Source organism: Tuber melanosporum, assembly GCF_000151645.1.
Source record: "Tuber melanosporum whole genome shotgun sequence assembly, scaffold_30, strain Mel28".
Taxonomy (NCBI): domain Eukaryota; kingdom Fungi; phylum Ascomycota; class Pezizomycetes; order Pezizales; family Tuberaceae; genus Tuber; species Tuber melanosporum.
The window spans coordinates 511,949-530,841 of record NW_003298975.1 but is presented as its reverse complement, the minus strand read 5'-3'; the positions used below and the strand labels follow the sequence as shown (position 1 = coordinate 530,841).

The following is an 18,893-nucleotide window of genomic DNA, read 5'->3' as shown; positions in this document are numbered from 1 at the left end:
GCCCAGCCCAGTACTGTACGGGCGGGCAACGCTCTCCGTCCGTCCGCCTGCCTGCCTGTATGGCTCGCAGTGAACACCGAAGAGGAAGGGGAGAGGGAGAGAGGGGGAGAGGGAGAGGGAGAGGGAGAGGGAGAGGGAGAGGACTTCGATACCGGTAGTGATTGTGATACCGTAGGTGGTATGGTGAAATGGACTAAACTAAACTAAACAAATCTATCACGGTACTCGTACTTGTAGACTATACACTCGAGCATGATACTTTTCGAAAATTGTCTACTAGGTAGGGTACAGCACAGTACCAGGTTTGAACTGACTCAGCCTGACTTAACTCAACTTGACTTATTCTACATGTAATTTCTTCCTGCTGCGTACACTCCCCTGCACCAGCAGCTAAAGGAAGAAAGATAGATAGAAAGAAAGAGCCGAAAGAGATATAATGGTAAAAGTACTAAGAAACATAACATCAACAGCATAACATCGTAACCATAATCCATCATCCCAACAACGCGCAACTCGGCAAACCGAACCAACAATCTAACTCAGCTAAACTAACTACCGTCGTTGCATGGCATAGCATGGCATGAGTGGATGCAGGCGAACGAGCGAACGAACGTACACCACACAATCCCACGTGCAACAGATACAATAGATTGATAGCAGCCATTCAGCCAAATTCAACCCCCCCCCCCCAAAAAAAAAAAAAAAAGATAAATCAAATGAAAAACCCCCAGTAAACATTTCAATGAAACAAACATAAACGTTGAGAAGAAAAGAAAAAAAAAAATACACCCTCTATATATAGTCTTGCATAAATGGGAGAAAACCAAGAAAAAAAGAATAAGAGACCCAACTACAGAGCTAATCTGGCAAACGGGAATGGGAAACAGAATGGAGGAGGAGATAAAAAAATCAAGATAAAACCCAGGAATAAATTGTCCGAAGGACCGGGGATGATGATGCTGATGGCGACCCCTGTACTGCGCCGCGCATTATTCAATCGATCAATCAACCAGTGACCTTGAACATGATTTAGGCTCCTTTTTTTGTTCATTTTTTTTCTTTCCCCCTTGGGCATCGGAAGGCTTGTCTGTCGGGGAAGGCGAGAGAAATGAAGCAAACTTGAACAAAAAAACGAACATGTCCCATCGCCTTGTACTGTATCTGTGTGCGCGAGAGTAAGAGAGGGAGAAAGAGTGAAAAAAATGAAAAGAGTTGAAAAAGAAAAAAGATGAATTTCCTTTTACAACGCTTGACACCAGAAGAAAACGAATATTTCACCTCCAGCATCAAGTTTTTCCAACATCTTTTCCTCCCTACCCCCCCCCCAAAAAAAACTTCCGCTTCCATTTCACTCTCCATTTCCCTTAAATCCTCCTCCCTTCAGCCCCTTCTATATTCCTTCACTTCTGACATCTCACAAACCCCTCAGCCCTCCAAATGCTAGCTGATCCAGGGCTCAGGTGGGGGAGCTCCATCCTGAACAGAGTTTAGAGTTATCGGTCGTGCCATCCACAGGTAGTCTCCATCATCAGCCGGTGGTAGCGAAGAAGACACTCCACCGAGTTCCGCCGCCTTTGTAGTAGCCATATTCTTTAGACTCAAAAACCCATCTGAATACCCCCCGTACAAACTCAAGCCCCTAGTCTCATTATCAAGAGCCCTGTCGACAGTGCCAATGATCAACCCATATGAGGGATCTGTAGGTTGCATAGGTCCCATAGCTGTGTTCAGATTTTCTAAATCCTCGTAGCTGTTTTCTGGAAGTAGCGCGGATGAAGCCTGCTGCAAAGCCACAAATGATGACGCGGCACTAACACGGAAGTCTGATTCGGCCTGGTCCGAAGTGTCCGACGAGGAAGACCTTGTAACCGTCCTGGCTCCGCCGGGACCGCCAGGCCCGTTCACTGGACCAATAAAGTCATCAATCTCGTCTCCAGACACAGATCCATTCAGTCCGGCAGATGGCTGGAAGCGGAGGTAGTTCCCAATGTCCAGCTGCGATACCGAGTAATCAACTCCCGTATCCAGGGGCTGTTCGTCAAACGTGGCATTATCAAATGCATTATAGGAGGGAGGCCACCCCGCAGATTGAGGCGGATACAATCCAGCCGAGAATTGGAAGCTGCATTCTGAATCTGCTGATGGCAACAACTCCTGGCTACGGAATTCATGCATGGTGTAAGGAGCGTTGGTGTTGACACTGAGTCCAGGTGCGACACGGCTCGATACCGATTTGATGGGCTGCGGAAGCTGGGGGGTCAACTCCAGAGGGGTAATGCCTGTATTGGCCATCTTTAGGGCAGGATAACTCCTTAGGTCTGGAGAAGAGTGCTCGGACTTGATACGGCGAGGCTTCTGGGACGCAGCACTTGGAGGTGCAGACACAGTAGCAGGAGGCGCTTTTGTGCAGCCGCCAATGTGCTCGCCAAATGTATGGCCTGTGTGACCGACATGTGGGATTGTGTAAGGAGATGATCCATGGATACTTCCATGATGCTTGTGGGTCGGTCGGTGATGCCCGTTGGCGAAAGTGTGAAGGGTGGTAAGGGAGCCCTCAGAGTGCGTCGCTTGGAGACGAGGTTTTCGGGTTTCCACCGTGGCTGTGGCAGTTGTGGTAGGGGCTATTGAAGCGCAGGTGGCAGGTGTAGCTAACTCAGGAACAGAATCCAAATGTTCTTTCTTCAGTGCGCATGTGCAACGTCCTCCGTGACAACATAGGCAAGCCGATGAAGGGTCTATTTTTTTCTCCCCGGCAAATATTAGCCCTAATCCTAGTGATGATGATCGAGAAAATTATCCTTTACCTTTAGTATCGCCTTCCTCTGACGGTGCAGCCGTAGCAGGAGTAGTCGAGGAGTGGCATGCAGAGGCAGTAGCCGGGACGGGCTTTCCAGCTGCCTTTGACTCCTTCAACAAAGCAAGTCTCTCGCCGCAATCACATTTAACATGGGCAGAACGAGCCTTCCGCATCTGACGGCAGTGATTACACTGAGACACTGGACGGCCCTTTTTCGCGATCGGCAAGAGCTTACGATCTGTATCTCCCCGTTAGTGCCTGTGAAGCAAGGAGGAGAGATGACAAAAGGTATCAAGCTCGAAGTATCAAAAGATGGAGAGAATGTTTAAAGGGCACAGAGGAACAGAGGAAGAATGATTTTGATTGAGATGATAATGTAACTGACCCGAATGATTGCACCCGCTCACCCTGTGACCCCGGATGCAGGCCTCGCAAGCCATTTTAACACCATCTATCATCATGGTGAAAAGCAAATGAAACGCCGTTCGATGTAAGTCGAATGGTAAACGAGCTAATTGCTAGTATGTGACGAAGAAAGAAAAAATTGGGGCGACTTCTTTCTTATCTGCTTCCTTTCCTTTCCCTTTTCCTCTCAGTAGGACCAGACCTCTTCTATGAAGGTTGAAGTATAAGGTAGGAGCTCGTCAAGTCCAGTTCAGGTCGAGCAGATATGGAACAGGATCAAGGAAAATATGTAGATTTAAAGAATAAGAGAAAACTCTTTGATAGTGTTCCTTTTTTTTTTTTTTTTTTAGGAAAATGGAAAGAAAAAAAGTATCAAAATTGCTTTCAAGGGTATATCTCGTCGCTGATTGACTGGCTTTTGATGCCTCGCCGAAGAGCAGTAAAGCAAAACACACCCAAAACGCCGCCACGCAAAAGAAACACTTTCAGTTCAGGAAACGGAGGACCCCTCGCCTTGCACGGGCCGTGTTGGCGCCGGCTTTGAAAGCGTTCACGCGGAAGACCGAGTGGGACACCAAAATCAGCTGAATTTTTCCTGACCGTTCCAAGGTGCGGAGGTGGTGAAGGGATGAGAGAAAGGAAAGAAGAGGGAAAAAAGAAGAGGAAAGAAAAGGGAGAGGAAGAGAGAGAAAAGAGAGGAAGAGAGAGAGGAGGAGGAGGAGGTAGAAGATAAGGCCGGGATGTGGGTGGGAGGAGAGAGGGGGTGGGTTGTGGGAGCAGGCGAGAAACGGAAGCTTTCACGGGGAATCACAAAAAGCGAAAGAAGGGTACGAGCAAGGATCGGTGAGAGTCTGTGGAGGATTGGATGGCCCTGGCGTGGCCGCGGATTGGCGGAGCGGCTGTCTTTCCACCCCTGCCAGGCGTTGCTGACTGGTGGTTAATCCGGCGGTGAGGTGAGAAAGAGAAGTGCGGTATGGTAGATCTAAGCAAGCAAAAGATGGAAAAAATAGTAGTAAAATAAATGATGATAATAAGTTTCCTTCTTGTTGAAGCTTGTGGAAAAGAACAAGAAGGAATGACTGATGGAGAGAAATGGAAGGAGCAATTAGTTCCTCAAGAATTCAAGGTCCACACAGAGAGATCTTTGATTCTCTTGTCTTTCTCTCTCGGTGTCTCTCTCTGCACATTTAAGGCAGGCAGGAATGAGCAGATGAAGTGGGAAATATGTATGGATATGTATCGGTATTTATGTACGTATTGAATTCATGTATTGTATATATGTACCATGAAAAATCTGCGAGTGAGAGCGAGAGCGAGAGCGAGAGAGATGGCCTTGGTAATAGAGGTGGAAAGGGTGGAGGCGAAAGTGTGAGAAGCGAAGAGTGTGATAGTAAGGATAACGAATCTGGTTGGAGAAAAGGAGACAGACAGAAGACAGAGGTTGATGGATGAAGATGTTAGATAAAGCTAGATGACACAAGAGAGAGCCACGCAAATCCCACACATGCACCGCCGCTGTAGACTATTGAACCTCTATCGTTCGCTATTCTCTCCAGTGTGCGTAGCAAGGTAAGGCATGTAGGGCATGTAGGGCGCGCGTGTGTAAGTTCAAGGTGAAGAAAGCCAAAGCGAAGATGTGGGTGTGGGTGTGGTGTGTATGGTAATGGGAGTAGTAAGGTAATGGAATGGGTATTCCCTCCTCTTTGCTGTCTGACTGGCAGTATGGTACCCGTACTAATTATTTGCACACACACTCTACGCGAAAAGAAAAAAAGGGCCCCAAGATAGGCGAATGGATGGACAAGCAGCCACAGAAAAAGGCAGACTTGGAAGTCTGAAAGGTGGATGGACGGTCCGGGTGATGTGCGGTAGTGAGTGAAGGGCGAGCAAAGCAACAACGACGTACGAGCAAAGCAAAAGAGAACAAGCAGGCAAGCAGCGGCACGGCTCCAGTAAATCTGCAACTCTAACAGGAGCAGCAAGGAAAGCAGAGCAAAGCAGAGGGAGCAAAGCAGCAGGAAAGCAGGAGCGCCCCGGGAAAGCGGGCAGCTCTTTTCTGAGTGAGGCAAGCAAGCAGAGCAAGGCTGGCTGGCTGGTCGGGCTCAACCAAAACGTACAGTGCAAGAAGGAGACCATATGAAGAAAAAAAAAAAAACATAGAGAGAGGAGAAAGGTGCAATACGGAGAAACGGTAATGCTAGCTGCGTCTTTACACCCAAACAGCACACACTCCGAAAGACAGACAAGAATGGCAGACATGCGTGGGATGGGTGCTCTTCTTGTCTGCCCACTAGTCTACATAACTGAGCCAGCACTGCGGCGTGGGGGAACGGAGGAAAGAACCACCACCACAAAAGAAAAGAGGAGAAAAGGCTCTTCACTCGAACTCTTTCTCCAAAGGAAAAACACGAAAGGACAGGCTATTACAGGACAACTCAGTTTTCCCTCCACTCCATCATCATTCCCCTGCTCCTTTCCTCCCTCCCATTCCCACTCTCCCCTCCGCTTTAGCCAATCACAGCAGGGCAACCGCTCCCTGCTCTGTGGCTCAGTGAAGCGACCTCACACACGCCAATCTTTAAGCGGGGCGGCCTGTCGTCTTCATGAACCTCTTTTCCTTTCCTTTCTTTTCTTTTACTTAGAAAATCTTTCCCACGCCCGCCGCAAGATATCCGCAGTTGCCCTGGTACCGATAACAGTTGGAGTGGGAGCTCCCCACCCGGCCGGCCTGCTATTGATGGATTACTGGGTATGTATATCAGTAGGTTAACAATAATAAAAATTTGTCAAAGTCCCAGAGCATTATCAAATCATCTTCATCAAACTTCAAAAATAAAATAACTTGCCCCCCCCCCCAGATACCGGCCTCACCTCAACCAAACCGTACTTGCCTCAGAGGACCCGACCTCATGACCTGCTAGTCGCGAATAAGATGCAAAGTTGTGGAAGCACAATACGGTAGGCACGTCCTGACTCCATACTGACAATCACCTTACCTACTCTGGTGTAGGTGCTCGGAGTGGAATGCTGTAAACTGTGCAGTGCTCGTATGGGATCTAATTAATATCGTCCTGGGAAGAACTCGTTCACACATACCGGCATGGTATGTGGGCAGAGAGAGGGAGGGGTGAGGAGGGAAGGAGGAGGAGAGGGAGCCGTTGGCATTCTGTGCATCCAAGTGCGAGGCTGTCGTTCTTGCGTAAGCACTGGGAAGTGGCACCCCAATTGACGTGATCCAACGGTTGCTTGGCCCTCTGATCATGATCTTCTTGCACGCAGATGAGAGCGAGCTTAAATGAGTTACCAGCCGGACATAAATTTACTGCCAGGCCCTCAAAGATGATAGACCTTACCTATCCACCACATAAGAAAGCACAGTATGGTACCGTATCCTAGGGGGTTATCTTGTGCCTGTGAAATAAGAGAGGAGAAAATAAATAAAAAAATAACTGCACTCAATGTACTCGACAAGTACGGTGCCGTTAGTGGTCCGTACCGCCGAATAGACCTCACCCCAGCATTCCAATTGATGCCGCGCAGAAATGTACCGCTCGGATTATTCTATTTATACGGGCCATTGACGAGTGCTGCCCTTAAAGCATGCTATCGGGTGGGGTGGAGGGCACTTGAGGAAGTGACAAGAAGGCATTGAGGCACTGAGGGACGAAGGGTAGATGCGATATTGAGCGACTGGCAGTCGGTATCGCAAATTACCGTACCGAGAAACTCTCTTGGACTCCAACGCGGGAGACGGGAAAAACAACGGTATCATAATTATAATAATTATGTAGCAATATTTCGCCGAAATTAATCCGAGGGAAAGGAATGAATCTGACACTTGATTTTCCCCATTTTACCCTCTCACAGATCGCAGATTCTACTCCATGGAACCTCCTTCTCCCTTCCATCCTCTCTCCCGCTCTTCGATCACAATCAATCACAATCAATCAATCAATTGTTCATGCCCTCGTCCTTGTCCTCAACGTTTACTCGTACAGACCTCACCTTTCATATCGGTAATCTGATCGAGTGAAAAAACACTTGAGTTTTCCCTTTGGCTTTCCAAATTCAGCAGCCGGAAATTATTACCCCGAGTTTGTCTGGAATCTTAATTTTTTCCATGATGATTGGGGATTAGTTCCCTGTTTGAACCCAATCTACGAGTACAAGTAATGATGATGAGGACTTCGCTAGTGACGAACTTTGGCTCTGCAGTATCCTACCGGCAATCCCCCCAATCCTAGCCCTGCTCCACTGGCATACTTTCCCCTCCTTCACTCCCTGTAGACTATGTGTCTTCTCCCGCGGCCTCGGATAGGTTTACACCAAGCATGCGGTTTATCCTTCTCCCCCCCAATTCCCACTCGAGCAATCTGATTGATGATAGGAAAATCCAGGATGGCCAAATCAAGCTTCCTCTCAATTCTTCCTTTTAGTCCAGGCTAAAATCTAGATAAATTTGCACAGTATGAGTACTAGTACTTGTATGGTGGTCCCTTTCTAGCACCGGTGTCCAAGACGATCCATTACCCTTTCGGAAATTGGGTCAACCCGGACTTGCCCCCATCAATCGGAGCCGGGTCGTCGACGGGGAAACGGGCTGCCTTTTTTTTTTTTTTTTTTTTGCTAACTGGACCCCACTTTTCTTTGGGCGAAGCGGAAAATTGTTCTGCTGGGCGGTCATGAGGATGGAATTTCATTGCTTGGGTACGCAGGTAGGGTAAGCGAAGCGAGAAAGGCTTAGTGGAGGGTGGGAACAGGAGCTGACCTGTCAGATGCCCCCTCCTCCGCCCCCGGGTATGATTTCTTATGGGGCGAGGGATCACGACTCCATGGATTCCCTTTCAGGATAACGATTATATAATAGCGTTTGCTATGTGGAAACCGCCGGTTTTCGCCTTTTTGCACAATGGAAAAGCAAAGGAGCAAGAGAAAACCGAAACAAAAAAAATACCCTCTAATGATCGCCGCTTCCGTCGGAGGAAGTTTGTGGGTTCTATGGCGCCATAGATAACAGAAACGATTTGTTCACTTTTTCGTTTATCTTCCCTATTCGGCCAGTGATTGGGAAAAGGGCGGCGAACAGGAACTTTTGAATTGAATTTCCATGGCTCCGGAAATCGGCAGGGAAATCAAGCGACAGCTTGTTCCTATCGTGTCTAACGATTTCCAACATCCGCGCCCCGTCTTGGCGATTCGGTCCCAGCCGACAGGAATATCCAAAACACTGCTAAATTACCCTTAACCAGTACCTTCTCGCATGGTGCTTAGATCAGGTGGTTACTCCTGGCCAATTCAGCAAGTGTGGATTGTCCCTAAACCCAGGCGAACTCTCAATTACCACCAAAGGCCAGAGTCTGTACTTCGTTATTTTTTCTATTGAGTCGAGTACCGCTGCTGCAAAACAAGCCCACAAGAGACCCTAGGACCACCGTCGTTGTGTTCCTTGTAGTTGGCGCTTTTTAGCTCCGAGTGGGGTTGTAGTTGGGCTTCTTGTTTGCCTCCACTTTCATCGCTCCAAGAAGGTCCTCTAGATTAAGAGACTCCTTTGGATAGAGCAGAGCTTGAGAGAAAGGTGAGATTAGGGAAAGGGTGTCTTTTGGGTTCATTCCTCACGCTGCGTGTGCCAATTGAATGTCGATATCGAGGACAGGTTTTTTTGTCTAACCTAGGCACAATACATGGTATGAATGAATTTTACTAGAGTGGCACCGGTTGCATGCGCTTCGATAAATCCCCGAAATTTCAACGAAAACTTCAGATTGCACAATAACGGCAACGCTCAATAGTTTGTCGCTCAGTGTCCGACCGGAGGTGATCATGAAGAGGGGTTAACCGTGGTCACCGAAAGAAGGTGGATCGTCGACCGGGGCTAAGAGGAGCTGTATCTCGTTCTCTCACCCTCTCCTTGGGATCGATCCCATTCGGATTTTTTTACTACCGGTACTGCCTCTGAAGGATTATTGTTCGGTCTTTTGTACTACCCAAATAATAGGGAGTGCATATAGAAACTGCAGTTCATTTCCCCTGTGCGGTCTTCACGACGGGAGCCCAGCCATGCTTGAGAGTTACGGTACCCCGGACTCCCTTTATGGATAGTACTCGTAACCGAGTGTTGCATGCTTTTTCTCTCTCCCCCTATTCTTGCATTCCTTTACTCGTGATAGGAAAGACGGGGCTCTTGATACTGTACTGGTGACACCATTATTTTAGGGTTTTCGTTTAATTCCTTTTTTGTTTTTGCTTTTCTATTCCTTTCTGACACGGGCTGTCCTTCGTGCTTTGTGAAACCAATGTTTATTTAACGAGTTGCGCACAGAACTTTTGGGATCCGGGAAGAATTGTTGGAATATCGGTACAGTACAGTACGAGTAAGTTACTAGTACTCGTACAGTATCATGCAGTGCAGTGCAGTGCAGTGGGCCTTTAAACCACACCGATTCAGGGTATTCTAATACCGTAGTCGATTCTCGAGCGTAAAATTCGAAGGCCGGGGCTATCATCGGGGTTGGAGCTTGTTTCCTAGAGGCTAATTCCAACGACACCAGCCTTTTTCTCCGCAATCCGTGGTTCCAACCCCCGGATCCATAAGAAAGAAGGAGAAGCAACCCTGCTCTAACCCTGCTCTAACCCCACCTTTCCTTAAACGCCAACAACGGGCAGTCCCAGTTGAAAGAGGTAGACTGGATGCGGCACTCGGCTTTTCCCTGTTTTGCCCAGAAACAAACCGGCTAGCTCCTTCCCTCCCCTTGGCTGCTCACGCTCCTACCGTATCGTATCTGATTTCCGGAGAAACTCTTTCTGCTCGGTTTGAGACAATATTCCCGGGGTGTGGGAGGGTGGGGCGAATTGAGGCGCTGCATTTCTTACCCATGGGGGGTTCAGGACAAGTGAGGAAGGACAAGACCTCTCTTAACTTGAGCGTGAGCGACGATGGAACAATTACAGTGGTCACAAAACTTAAACCCGGTAATTATTTTAGGATAGACTATCTCAACGATAAGTTAACTTGATGGGATAGGGTAAGAACTGTTGATAAAATGGTTTTTTTTTGTTCTCTGTTATCCTTTTTTTTCCTTCTTCATTTCACAAAGATGGTTTTCTTCGTTTATCGTTCTTGGACGAAAATATGCATATCCATCGGGGTAAGAGATTATTTTCTCCGCTGTCAATTGGAAGTGTCTGTGCGCCCTTCTTCACAGTCTCTTTTTCCCCTCCAATTCTGGGAACAGGGTGTAGTGCACCGGTATGGTTGCCACTCGTTTGGATATCTGATTCTGCCTCTTTTCTCGCCCGCTCGCTTGCTTGCTGCACTTGCCTCGCGAGCGTTTATCATGTTTATTTACAGCAATCTTCATTGCCGTAATATATCGTACCGTACCGACCGACATGTGGAGTGCTTGCAATATATACCGGTATATCATCACGAGTTCCACAAATGCTGTTCTCTTAGTGGCGCCCATACCCCCGGTCTCCCACTGCCCCAGAATTTGCCGTCCCCAGTTCCCACACCAAAGTTCACTTCAGCGGCAACGACAAGCCCCCCTTCTGCTTTCCCTTTTCCCTCTTCCCTCCCCATTCATTCCCTCTTGTTTTATTTTTCCTTTTTCCCCCCTTCCCAGCGTTCGGTCATCAATTCGATTTGGTACTGACGGCCCTCGGTCTTCCCGGCTCACGGGGCCAAGTGGAGCCTGCTATTCCCGCTTCTGCGGCGCATGGGGAGGAAAGCTCAGTCAGTGCTTGACTCTGAAACGACGGGGCTTTGGGGCACCGGATCGTGCTCTGAGGTACGGCACCGGTACTCGAGCAGCATTTTGGGCTATCGTACTCTACGAGCGGTGATAGCCGTTTACGAGTGAGAAGAGTGGATTGCACGCAACTGAATGCTGCAGTTCCGTACCAGCGATTCAACACATAACGGTGCCGGTATTCCTCCTACACAGTCCAGTCAGCAGAAGTTTTAACTAGTAAAAATGTACGAAATGATACCGGTTCATAATAAACATAATCAGAAAAAGGGAGAGCTCCGATATGGTGAGCACAGGTGGCACGCCCTGTCCGGCCCGTGGGAGTGGGACTAAGGGGGGGGGTTTACTAGAGACTAGGAACTGGGTCCCTTGTGGAAAGTTTTTTTTTTCTCTCTCCCTTTTTCTCACTTCTTTCATTTTCTGTCACCCTTCCTAATCTCCCGTCCTCCAAAGCACGATACTGGTGCCCATATTTCGATTTTCAACAACCCGAGGGTTACCCCCCCGTACAGTACTTGTACAAGTACTTGTACTGTACGGTAACCCTAGCAGGATTAAAGATGTTGCGTGCCAAACAAACCTGGGCAACCTTGGTCCTCGGTCAGTGCAACAGTGAAAACTATACTTACTTACTTCGAGGTTGATATATATATATATATAATGAAGGGTATACAGGTTATTCCACAGTACTTGTAGGGATCAATGACAGCAGCGCCCAAGTGAAATATAAATCTACATTTTGGCAAACCACAAACCCACAGCCGGCGTCCGGGGTACAGTTAGAGACCTAGCACACTTGATTGAGAGAGCAATCTGGGGTCTCTCCCTCGCCCCGACTTTTTTCCCCTCTTCCGGTCTCCCCATATCTTTCCCACGTTTTTCCTTCTCCCGAAACCCAAAAAAGCCCCCGCACCTTTCTCTCATTTTGGGTTGCAAGGTCGCTCCCTCCTCTCCCTTCCCTCCTTGCCCTTTGCTCGAGACTTTCGGAGGACCCGACTGTTTGCCCACTTGGTGCTGGCGGTGGCTCGTCTCGTCTCTCACTTGCTCACTCACTCATCATCATCACCTCTTTGTCTGGCCATTCATTACATTAACACCATCATTATCATCGCCTTCCCGTAACCAGCACCCACTTAAACTCTAGATCCCTTTACGGTACCCCATACTATTCATACCCATCTTTTCTTCTGTCATTTTTCCTCCATCCATCTTATCCTCTCTTCCCCCCTTCTCTTCATCTTCCCCTTTCATTCTCTTCCCACACCCCCCCTCCCTTCAAACCCCTTCCAATCATTCATACTGCTTTCCTCCTTTCACCGTCTCCAGTTGACCCTTCCTTCACTACTCCCGGTACTATTGCTCCTGCGCTACCACTACTACTCTACTCACTTCCCCGCTCCCCCACACACACCCCAGCAGCACATTTCTCATCCTCCAAGCCCTCTTTCCTGTTGCTCCTGCTCGTCCTGCTTTCTCCTGCTGCTCATTTCCCAATCCGCCCCCTCGTCCACCCACCCAGCCATTCAAACCTAACCAACCGTTCCTCCATCTTCATCTGTTCATCCGTCCACACTTCCATCCTTTCTTTCCCGAGCATTATATCTTGCTGCCCTCCACAAATAGCGTATATACACTCGATAAATAAGGTACTCCGCTCATCGTACATACATACACATTCGTACATACCAAGTCACCCCCCCAAAAAAGAAAGCCAACCCACCACTCATATCACGCCCCCAAATGCGAATATTTTTTGCCTAGCAGAAGAGAGATTCTCCCCAAAAGAAAAGAAAGAAAGTTAGTGGACGAATTATGTTATTACTCTGATCGCGGTTTTTCTCACTCCTTCTTTAACGTTCTGCCATGGCAATGGCCGAAGTTGCAGCCACTCCATCGCAAACCTCGGCTGCCGGGGCAGCGGTTCCTGCAGTTGCAGGTAGCTCTTCTCGGTCAAAAAGTCCGCTTTTGTTCGCCTCTTCGCCGCCCTCTACCACTCCACGTGCAATCACGCAGCATCACCAACACCAAATCCGAACTGACCAGGCGCAGCCTGTGCAGCCTCAATACAACCCAACGAACTCTCCGGGAGATGGTAGTTCGACTAATTTTTTCTCGCACCACCAGCGACTCTCTCCACAGGACTCCATGCACTTATCCTCCGCAGAAAGAAATATACCGCGCGGTTTACCTCCAATAGTCTCTTCAATGCCGGGCGCCTCACCCCCAGGACCTTCACAAAATGACCCGCGACAACCAGTATCGCCCAGGACTGTATCTCTGGGTTTAAGTGACTCTTCGCAGGGCCTCGAGGGAGTTACGGGCGATACGGCGCCGCGAAAAAGGTCTAAAGTTTCGCGCGCCTGCGACGAGTGCCGACGAAAAAAAGTAGCAATTCTATCCTCCATGTGCACAATTTATTACTAAATTTCCTTCCCTATAGATACGATGTGACGCGACTTCAGAATCTGGTGTTGAGCAATGCTCAAGCTGCAAGCGAGTCGGCTCCAAGTGTTCTTTCAGCAGGGTTCCCATGAAACGCGGGCCAAGCAAAGGGTAAGAGGAAATGATTTTCATAGTTTTTACCAGTTCCGCTCTAATTTCCACGTCCCAGCTACATCAAAGAGCTGGCCGACAGATTAAATACTCTTGAAAATTCCATGTCTACGGGTGACATGCATTCATCTTACGGTTCGGGTATGGCCGGCGAAGGAGATCAGTCACCCGGTCCTTCGGATTCGACGTCGCCTCCACCAGCTGGGCCACCCAGCTCACAGGGGCGGTCTAGGAAGAGAGCTTTGTCGACATCTAGCGATTTTCAATCTTCGGTACACCTTCAGCCGTTGTCTCAATCTAATCCAACGGCCAGGTCGAATGAACGACTACCTTCTATTGATTCGTTTCATCCCACGACACAACATCAGCATCAACAGAGAGCACAGCTTCTGCATGAATCGCAACCACAGCGGCAGCTGCCACACCCCCAGCAAGCCCCGTCTACCCATGCACATCAACCTCCACCACCCCCGCCTCCGCCTCATCAGGCGTCACGCCAACACCCTCCTTCAACTGCTGAGCCCTCTGCGCCTGGCTATAGAGCTACTTTATCGCCAAATGGTATGGGTCAGTATTGGAAATCAGTTCCTGATGTCGGCGGCCGGCGTGCAAGTGTAAGTTTTCCGTTTGAATCGCCAGATCTTGGGCGCTCTGCTGCTGGCTCAACGCCTGGGGATATAAGTGGATTTGAATGGGATGATGAAATAATTGATCAGTGAGTGATCCTAAGAATCCCAACAGCCTCTTATATATATCTTCATACATTTTGATACATTTTCAAAATATTTTATGAAGCTCACTCGACGATCGTTTAACCTCGTGACAGATACTATGAGTTGATACATCCGACATTTCCCCTTCTTCCACACTCAAAGGACCGTCTTCACCAACGGTTAGCGAACACTTCTATTACAGTTAGGGAGGCTTTCTTAGAGGCTCTGCATGCTACCATACGATCGAACCCATCATCACATCTTCGACCTAATTCACCGCCAACAGATACAAAGAAAGCATGTGAATTGACGTTGGCCTCTCAATTCGATAACCCTGTCGTTAGATCGATGCCTACAAATATCTTGTATCTTCAAACTATGATTTTGTTGGGCCTGGAATCTGATAATCGTGCCCCGGCTACGATGCGCGGACTCGGGCCGCCGAGAGCGGTTTGGCTTGGCGCGGCCGTTGGTCTGGCCTACAATCTGAAGCTGCATCAGAACCGGAGTCGGGGAAAGTATGCCAATGGAGATTCGGATTCCGATGAGAGGCTGGGCCGACGGGCATGGTGGGTCCTGGTGATCTTGGATCGCTGGCATGCGATAAGCACATCCACTCCGTTATTTATCCCAGATTCCAGTGTTGTTTTAGTACCAGAGGACAATCCATTGCTTGGATCAGTCCCATTTCATGTTGCACGTAAGTCTGAATATCGAACCAACATTCCGCAGCAACGAGGTTGACTGAGCCCAACAGGCCTATCTTGCATTTTGGGACATCTGGCAGAGGCGTTTACCACCTCCGATGAAGCTGTTTCGGCAGCTTTGCATAACCCCTTTATTTCTAAGCTACTACGTGGCGAGCTTGAGCGGTTCCGTGAAAGCGTTGATGGGATATGGGGTTCGCCGAACCTCCTCCACGTGGCATATTACCATGTTAAGCTACTCGTACTGAGGCACAATCCCACCTCCGAACCACACCAGCTTCTAGGGCCGGCCTCCAGGGTTGTCACGATGCTTGCGAGCCCTAATACACCAATAACTCCACTCAACCATCACTTTGCAGCTCTTGCACTGGTGACTCTCGTGGACCTTGCTGAGGTTCAGGAGACAAGAGAGGATGCTTTGAAAGGTATTCAACAGTTGGCCGATGCCTTGGAGCAACGAAGGGGCATTGCCACTGCCGAAGATAGTTTCGGATGGGATAGGGCAATCAAAGACCTGGTTATACGTAGGAAGATGGACAAAACTGGTGGGTCCGGCGGTGGACCCCCTGAAATTCCACCTGGCCATGGCAGTCTCCAGCATTTGGCCGAGCTAGCTGTCGGAGAGCGAAGTCCCAGGGACACCACAGACCTTGTGAGAATTAAGCAACTCGATACCGAAACGCTCCAACGGCACGGGTATCTCGGATCAATACTGCTGTAAGGGGAAATACGTTAACGGTGCATTCCTCCAATCGAAAAAAGCATGGAAAAATGGAAACAATACCACGGCGGCGGAGAAAAAAAACGAAAGCAAGAAATCTCTGGATATGGGCGTTTAAACCTTCTGATTTTTGATTTTTGCGGGAGCAGCAAAGGGGAAGGGGGGCTAAGGTTATTTGATTTCACCCTGGGTTTTGCGGAAACAAAATTCTTTATTTTTCTTTTCTGGTACTCTTTCCTCTTAGCTTGATTTGGGCTTCAATTTTCAATTTTTTCCCTCAAATTCACGGATCCGTTATTCACTTCTTTCACCCGGTGCGATGTTTATTCCATATTCCTCCGTTTGGTCACGACATTCTAATTCTACCCTGGCCTTTTCATCTTCATCTTTTACTCACCTTCAACTTCAATTTCGCTGGGAGGCCTGTATTTTTTTTTTTTTTTTTACTCTATTTTTTCTTCATTTTCACCGCTGTATCTTTTACCATTTATTAACATTTCTTTTAATCCCCTTCACCCCCGAATCGGTCATCATATCTCATTCTATCACAGCAGCGAGGTAGATAGATAGGTAATGAATGTCTACGGTATTAGGCGGTGTCTGAAATGATACATCTTTCTTCATTATTCAACCGGCGCTGCAGCGTAGCATATGTCCGTAAATTCTTCCCTTCCTTCAGCACACATCAATTTTTCCCCTTAACTCGATAAATTTACAAAGACATTGCCTGCTTTTATTTTTCCTTTTCCCTTCTCTTCCCTCCTGGATATTGTTTCCAGAGAGAAAGAAAGAAAAGTGGAGGAAGGAAGGTGAAAAAATGCGTAATTGCACTGGCATTAATTTTTTATCATTATAATGGGGAATTTATACGTAAAAAAGCTGTGGCGTGTCTTGTTTTTGTATACCCTACTACTGTATGATACAGTACTGTACACTAACTTCCTTCCCTTTCCCTCTTGCTAAGGTTAACGGTTAATCACGGAAGCGGGCACGAATGAGTTTGTCTTTTATTAAATTTTTATAAGATATTATTTTTATCTTATTTTTGGCGCGAAATAATTGCTTGCTTGTGTGTGCTTTGTGCGTTCCGCATATAATTTAATTTAGTTCATGGTTCACTGGTCATCGTCGGGCCATAAATGTACTGTACTGTACACTATGATACTACCATCTCCTGGCAACACGGCAAAACCACACCCAAACGTCAAATAAAATTACCATTCTAATCTTAGACGTTCCATGCCTCCCCCCTCATGAACCACCATAATATTATAGATATATGAACAAGTATCCCTGGGTCTAAGGATTTTGGGTGTGTGCGTTATTCCAGCAAAGTCGGGGTTTGTCCGGCGCGGATGGTTCGGTGGAGAGAGGGCGTAAATCTTGGTATGAGTGCCAAATATCCGCAGGGGTCCGTCCACAACGGAAAAAATGTACTGTATGATACAGTTACTGTACTCGAGTACCGTATGTATGATACTGTACTGTACCTGATCTGAAAACTGCTGATCCCAAATGTTCACACGCTGCCAAGGTCTACAGGAGAACGCCCAGGATTTTAGTAACTATATTATTATGCTGCTGCTGCGCGCGCGACGAAAGAGTTTTCTTGGCCGCGCGCTCTTTTGCAATGATCGAATATCAGGCTGTTGCGTTGCGAAGTGAGGAAAAAGAGATGTAAATTTTGGTATATAATTGTCAGCGTGCTGTATGTATTATATATTCGATTTTTTTTCCCTTTGTATGTATGCATACGTAGGGTATTGTGTAACATGCGGCAGATGGGTGCGAATCTGAAGGCAGTTAAGTTAGCTGGCAAGCCGGATGGGATGGGATGGGATGAATGAAAGATGAGGATGGGAATACAATATCATGTTTTCACTCTTTGGGTCGATGGGTCTGGTGATGTGCGGTGGGATGCGGTAGATGTGGACCATCTACGACTTGCCTGGTGACACGGTGGCAACTTCTTCCGATTTTCTCTGGCATGTGGTATTTGGAGTGTTGACCCACTCATTCGTGGTGATTTGGGCGGCGGTGGCGGAGAGAGAGAGTGTGTGTGTGTGACCCACTGGTATGATACTACTATACTCGTCTTGTGCCTGTCCTGTCCTGCGGGCCTTTTCATAATATTTTTATGGTTGTGAATCACTCGATTACCATCTCTGTGGAGAGTGTTTGGATGGGATTGAGTCGTGTAGATCGTAGTATCATATCTCAGGTAAGAGGGCTGCAGGAGTGACAAGGCAACGTAATGATATATCATAGAAGATCTAATCAGATGTGCTGCATTCCTTTCTTCCATAGTACGGTACTTAACTTACCCCCCCCCCTCCCGCCCGTTTAATAGTGCGAGGCATACCCGGAAGGCGGGGAGGGATGGGTGGAAGAGGTGGGGAGAGATATAAAGTGAGCGAAAACAAGGCTTACTTGTACCTCTTGCTCGGTAGAAAATGCGAGAGAGAGAGCTTCCCACAAGATCTCCCCGCATTACCCGGAGATGGGTGTTGCTGGCCTGCGGATGAGAGCAAATTATTTCCAAACCCCCTTGAGATCTCGAGTGGCCGGCCATCACTACACCGGTCCTGCTGTGATTTATGATAACTTGGGAAAATTCCTAAGCTGTGTGCATTATTATCACACCCATAATTCCCCTCCTCCAACTTCGCTTATACTGTGCTGGTATAATAACGGCATGGTATGATATGACATGTTATCCCACTCGAGTGATATCCCATGCACTGGTCATGTGCACCCGGGGAATAGGGTAGCTGCATAATACCCGTGATTAGTTTTTGTTTATAATTGGGGCTATTAGGCTACGGTATCATACCTCGTACCATGCTATGGTGTTTTGTTCTGCACAAGTAGAAAGCAGAAGCTGGTATGGTATCATAGAGTTAACTTGACGTCTTATCGTGATTAAAGGGCGATAAGGTTGGACTGGGGCGAAGGGTTTATGGTCTTTATTGCCATTCTTCGCGCGCGCGCACGTCAAATTAAAGGGGATCAGGGGTGAGGATGCTGGTGGTGCGCGAGGAGCGCTTAATAACACGTTTGTGTCTGTTGTTGGCTGGTTGGCTGGGGCCGTGAGAAATTGATGGGTGGTATCATATCAGGACTCAATCTTGCCATGCGAGATGATTGAGGCGAACAATGGCGGTTGATTCCCTGTTTTTTTTTTGAATGGGGATGAAATGAGGTACGAGTACAGTAACTTTTGCTGTTCGAGACGTTTCTTCATGATGC

General features: G+C 47.9%; 4 protein-coding genes; 2 read left to right on the top strand and 2 right to left on the bottom strand.

Moving 5' to 3' along the window:
• Nucleotides 1-407: 407 nt before the first annotated feature.
• Nucleotides 408-3,237, bottom strand: GSTUM_00006959001 (uncharacterized protein; the record flags this gene model as incomplete). XM_002839062.2 has 3 exons in its annotated part: nucleotides 408-2,735; nucleotides 2,805-3,035; nucleotides 3,183-3,237. 3 exons carry the CDS (start codon nucleotides 3,235-3,237, stop codon nucleotides 1,441-1,443), a joined length of 1,581 nt encoding a protein of 526 aa, XP_002839108.1. The 3' UTR covers nucleotides 408-1,440.
• Nucleotides 3,238-10,151: 6,914 nt separating this feature from the next.
• GSTUM_00006958001 (uncharacterized protein) lies at nucleotides 10,152-11,367 on the bottom strand (the record flags this gene model as incomplete). XM_002839061.2 has 2 exons in its annotated part: nucleotides 10,152-11,137; nucleotides 11,192-11,367. 2 exons carry the CDS (start codon nucleotides 11,365-11,367, stop codon nucleotides 11,110-11,112), a joined length of 204 nt encoding a protein of 67 aa, XP_002839107.1. The 3' UTR covers nucleotides 10,152-11,109.
• A 1,446-nt stretch (nucleotides 11,368-12,813) lies between these two features.
• GSTUM_00006957001 (uncharacterized protein) lies at nucleotides 12,814-14,538 on the top strand (the record flags this gene model as incomplete). XM_002839060.2 has 3 exons in its annotated part: nucleotides 12,814-13,335; nucleotides 13,391-13,503; nucleotides 13,562-14,538. The coding sequence occupies 3 exons, from the start codon at nucleotides 12,814-12,816 to the stop codon at nucleotides 14,220-14,222; spliced, it is 1,296 nt and encodes a 431-aa protein (XP_002839106.1). The 3' UTR covers nucleotides 14,223-14,538.
• Nucleotides 14,539-14,594: 56 nt separating this feature from the next.
• GSTUM_00006956001 (uncharacterized protein) lies at nucleotides 14,595-16,265 on the top strand (the record flags this gene model as incomplete). XM_002839059.2 has 2 exons in its annotated part: nucleotides 14,595-14,916; nucleotides 14,974-16,265. 2 exons carry the CDS (start codon nucleotides 14,595-14,597, stop codon nucleotides 15,642-15,644), a joined length of 993 nt encoding a protein of 330 aa, XP_002839105.1. The 3' UTR covers nucleotides 15,645-16,265.
• Between the last annotated feature and the right edge of the window lie 2,628 nt (nucleotides 16,266-18,893).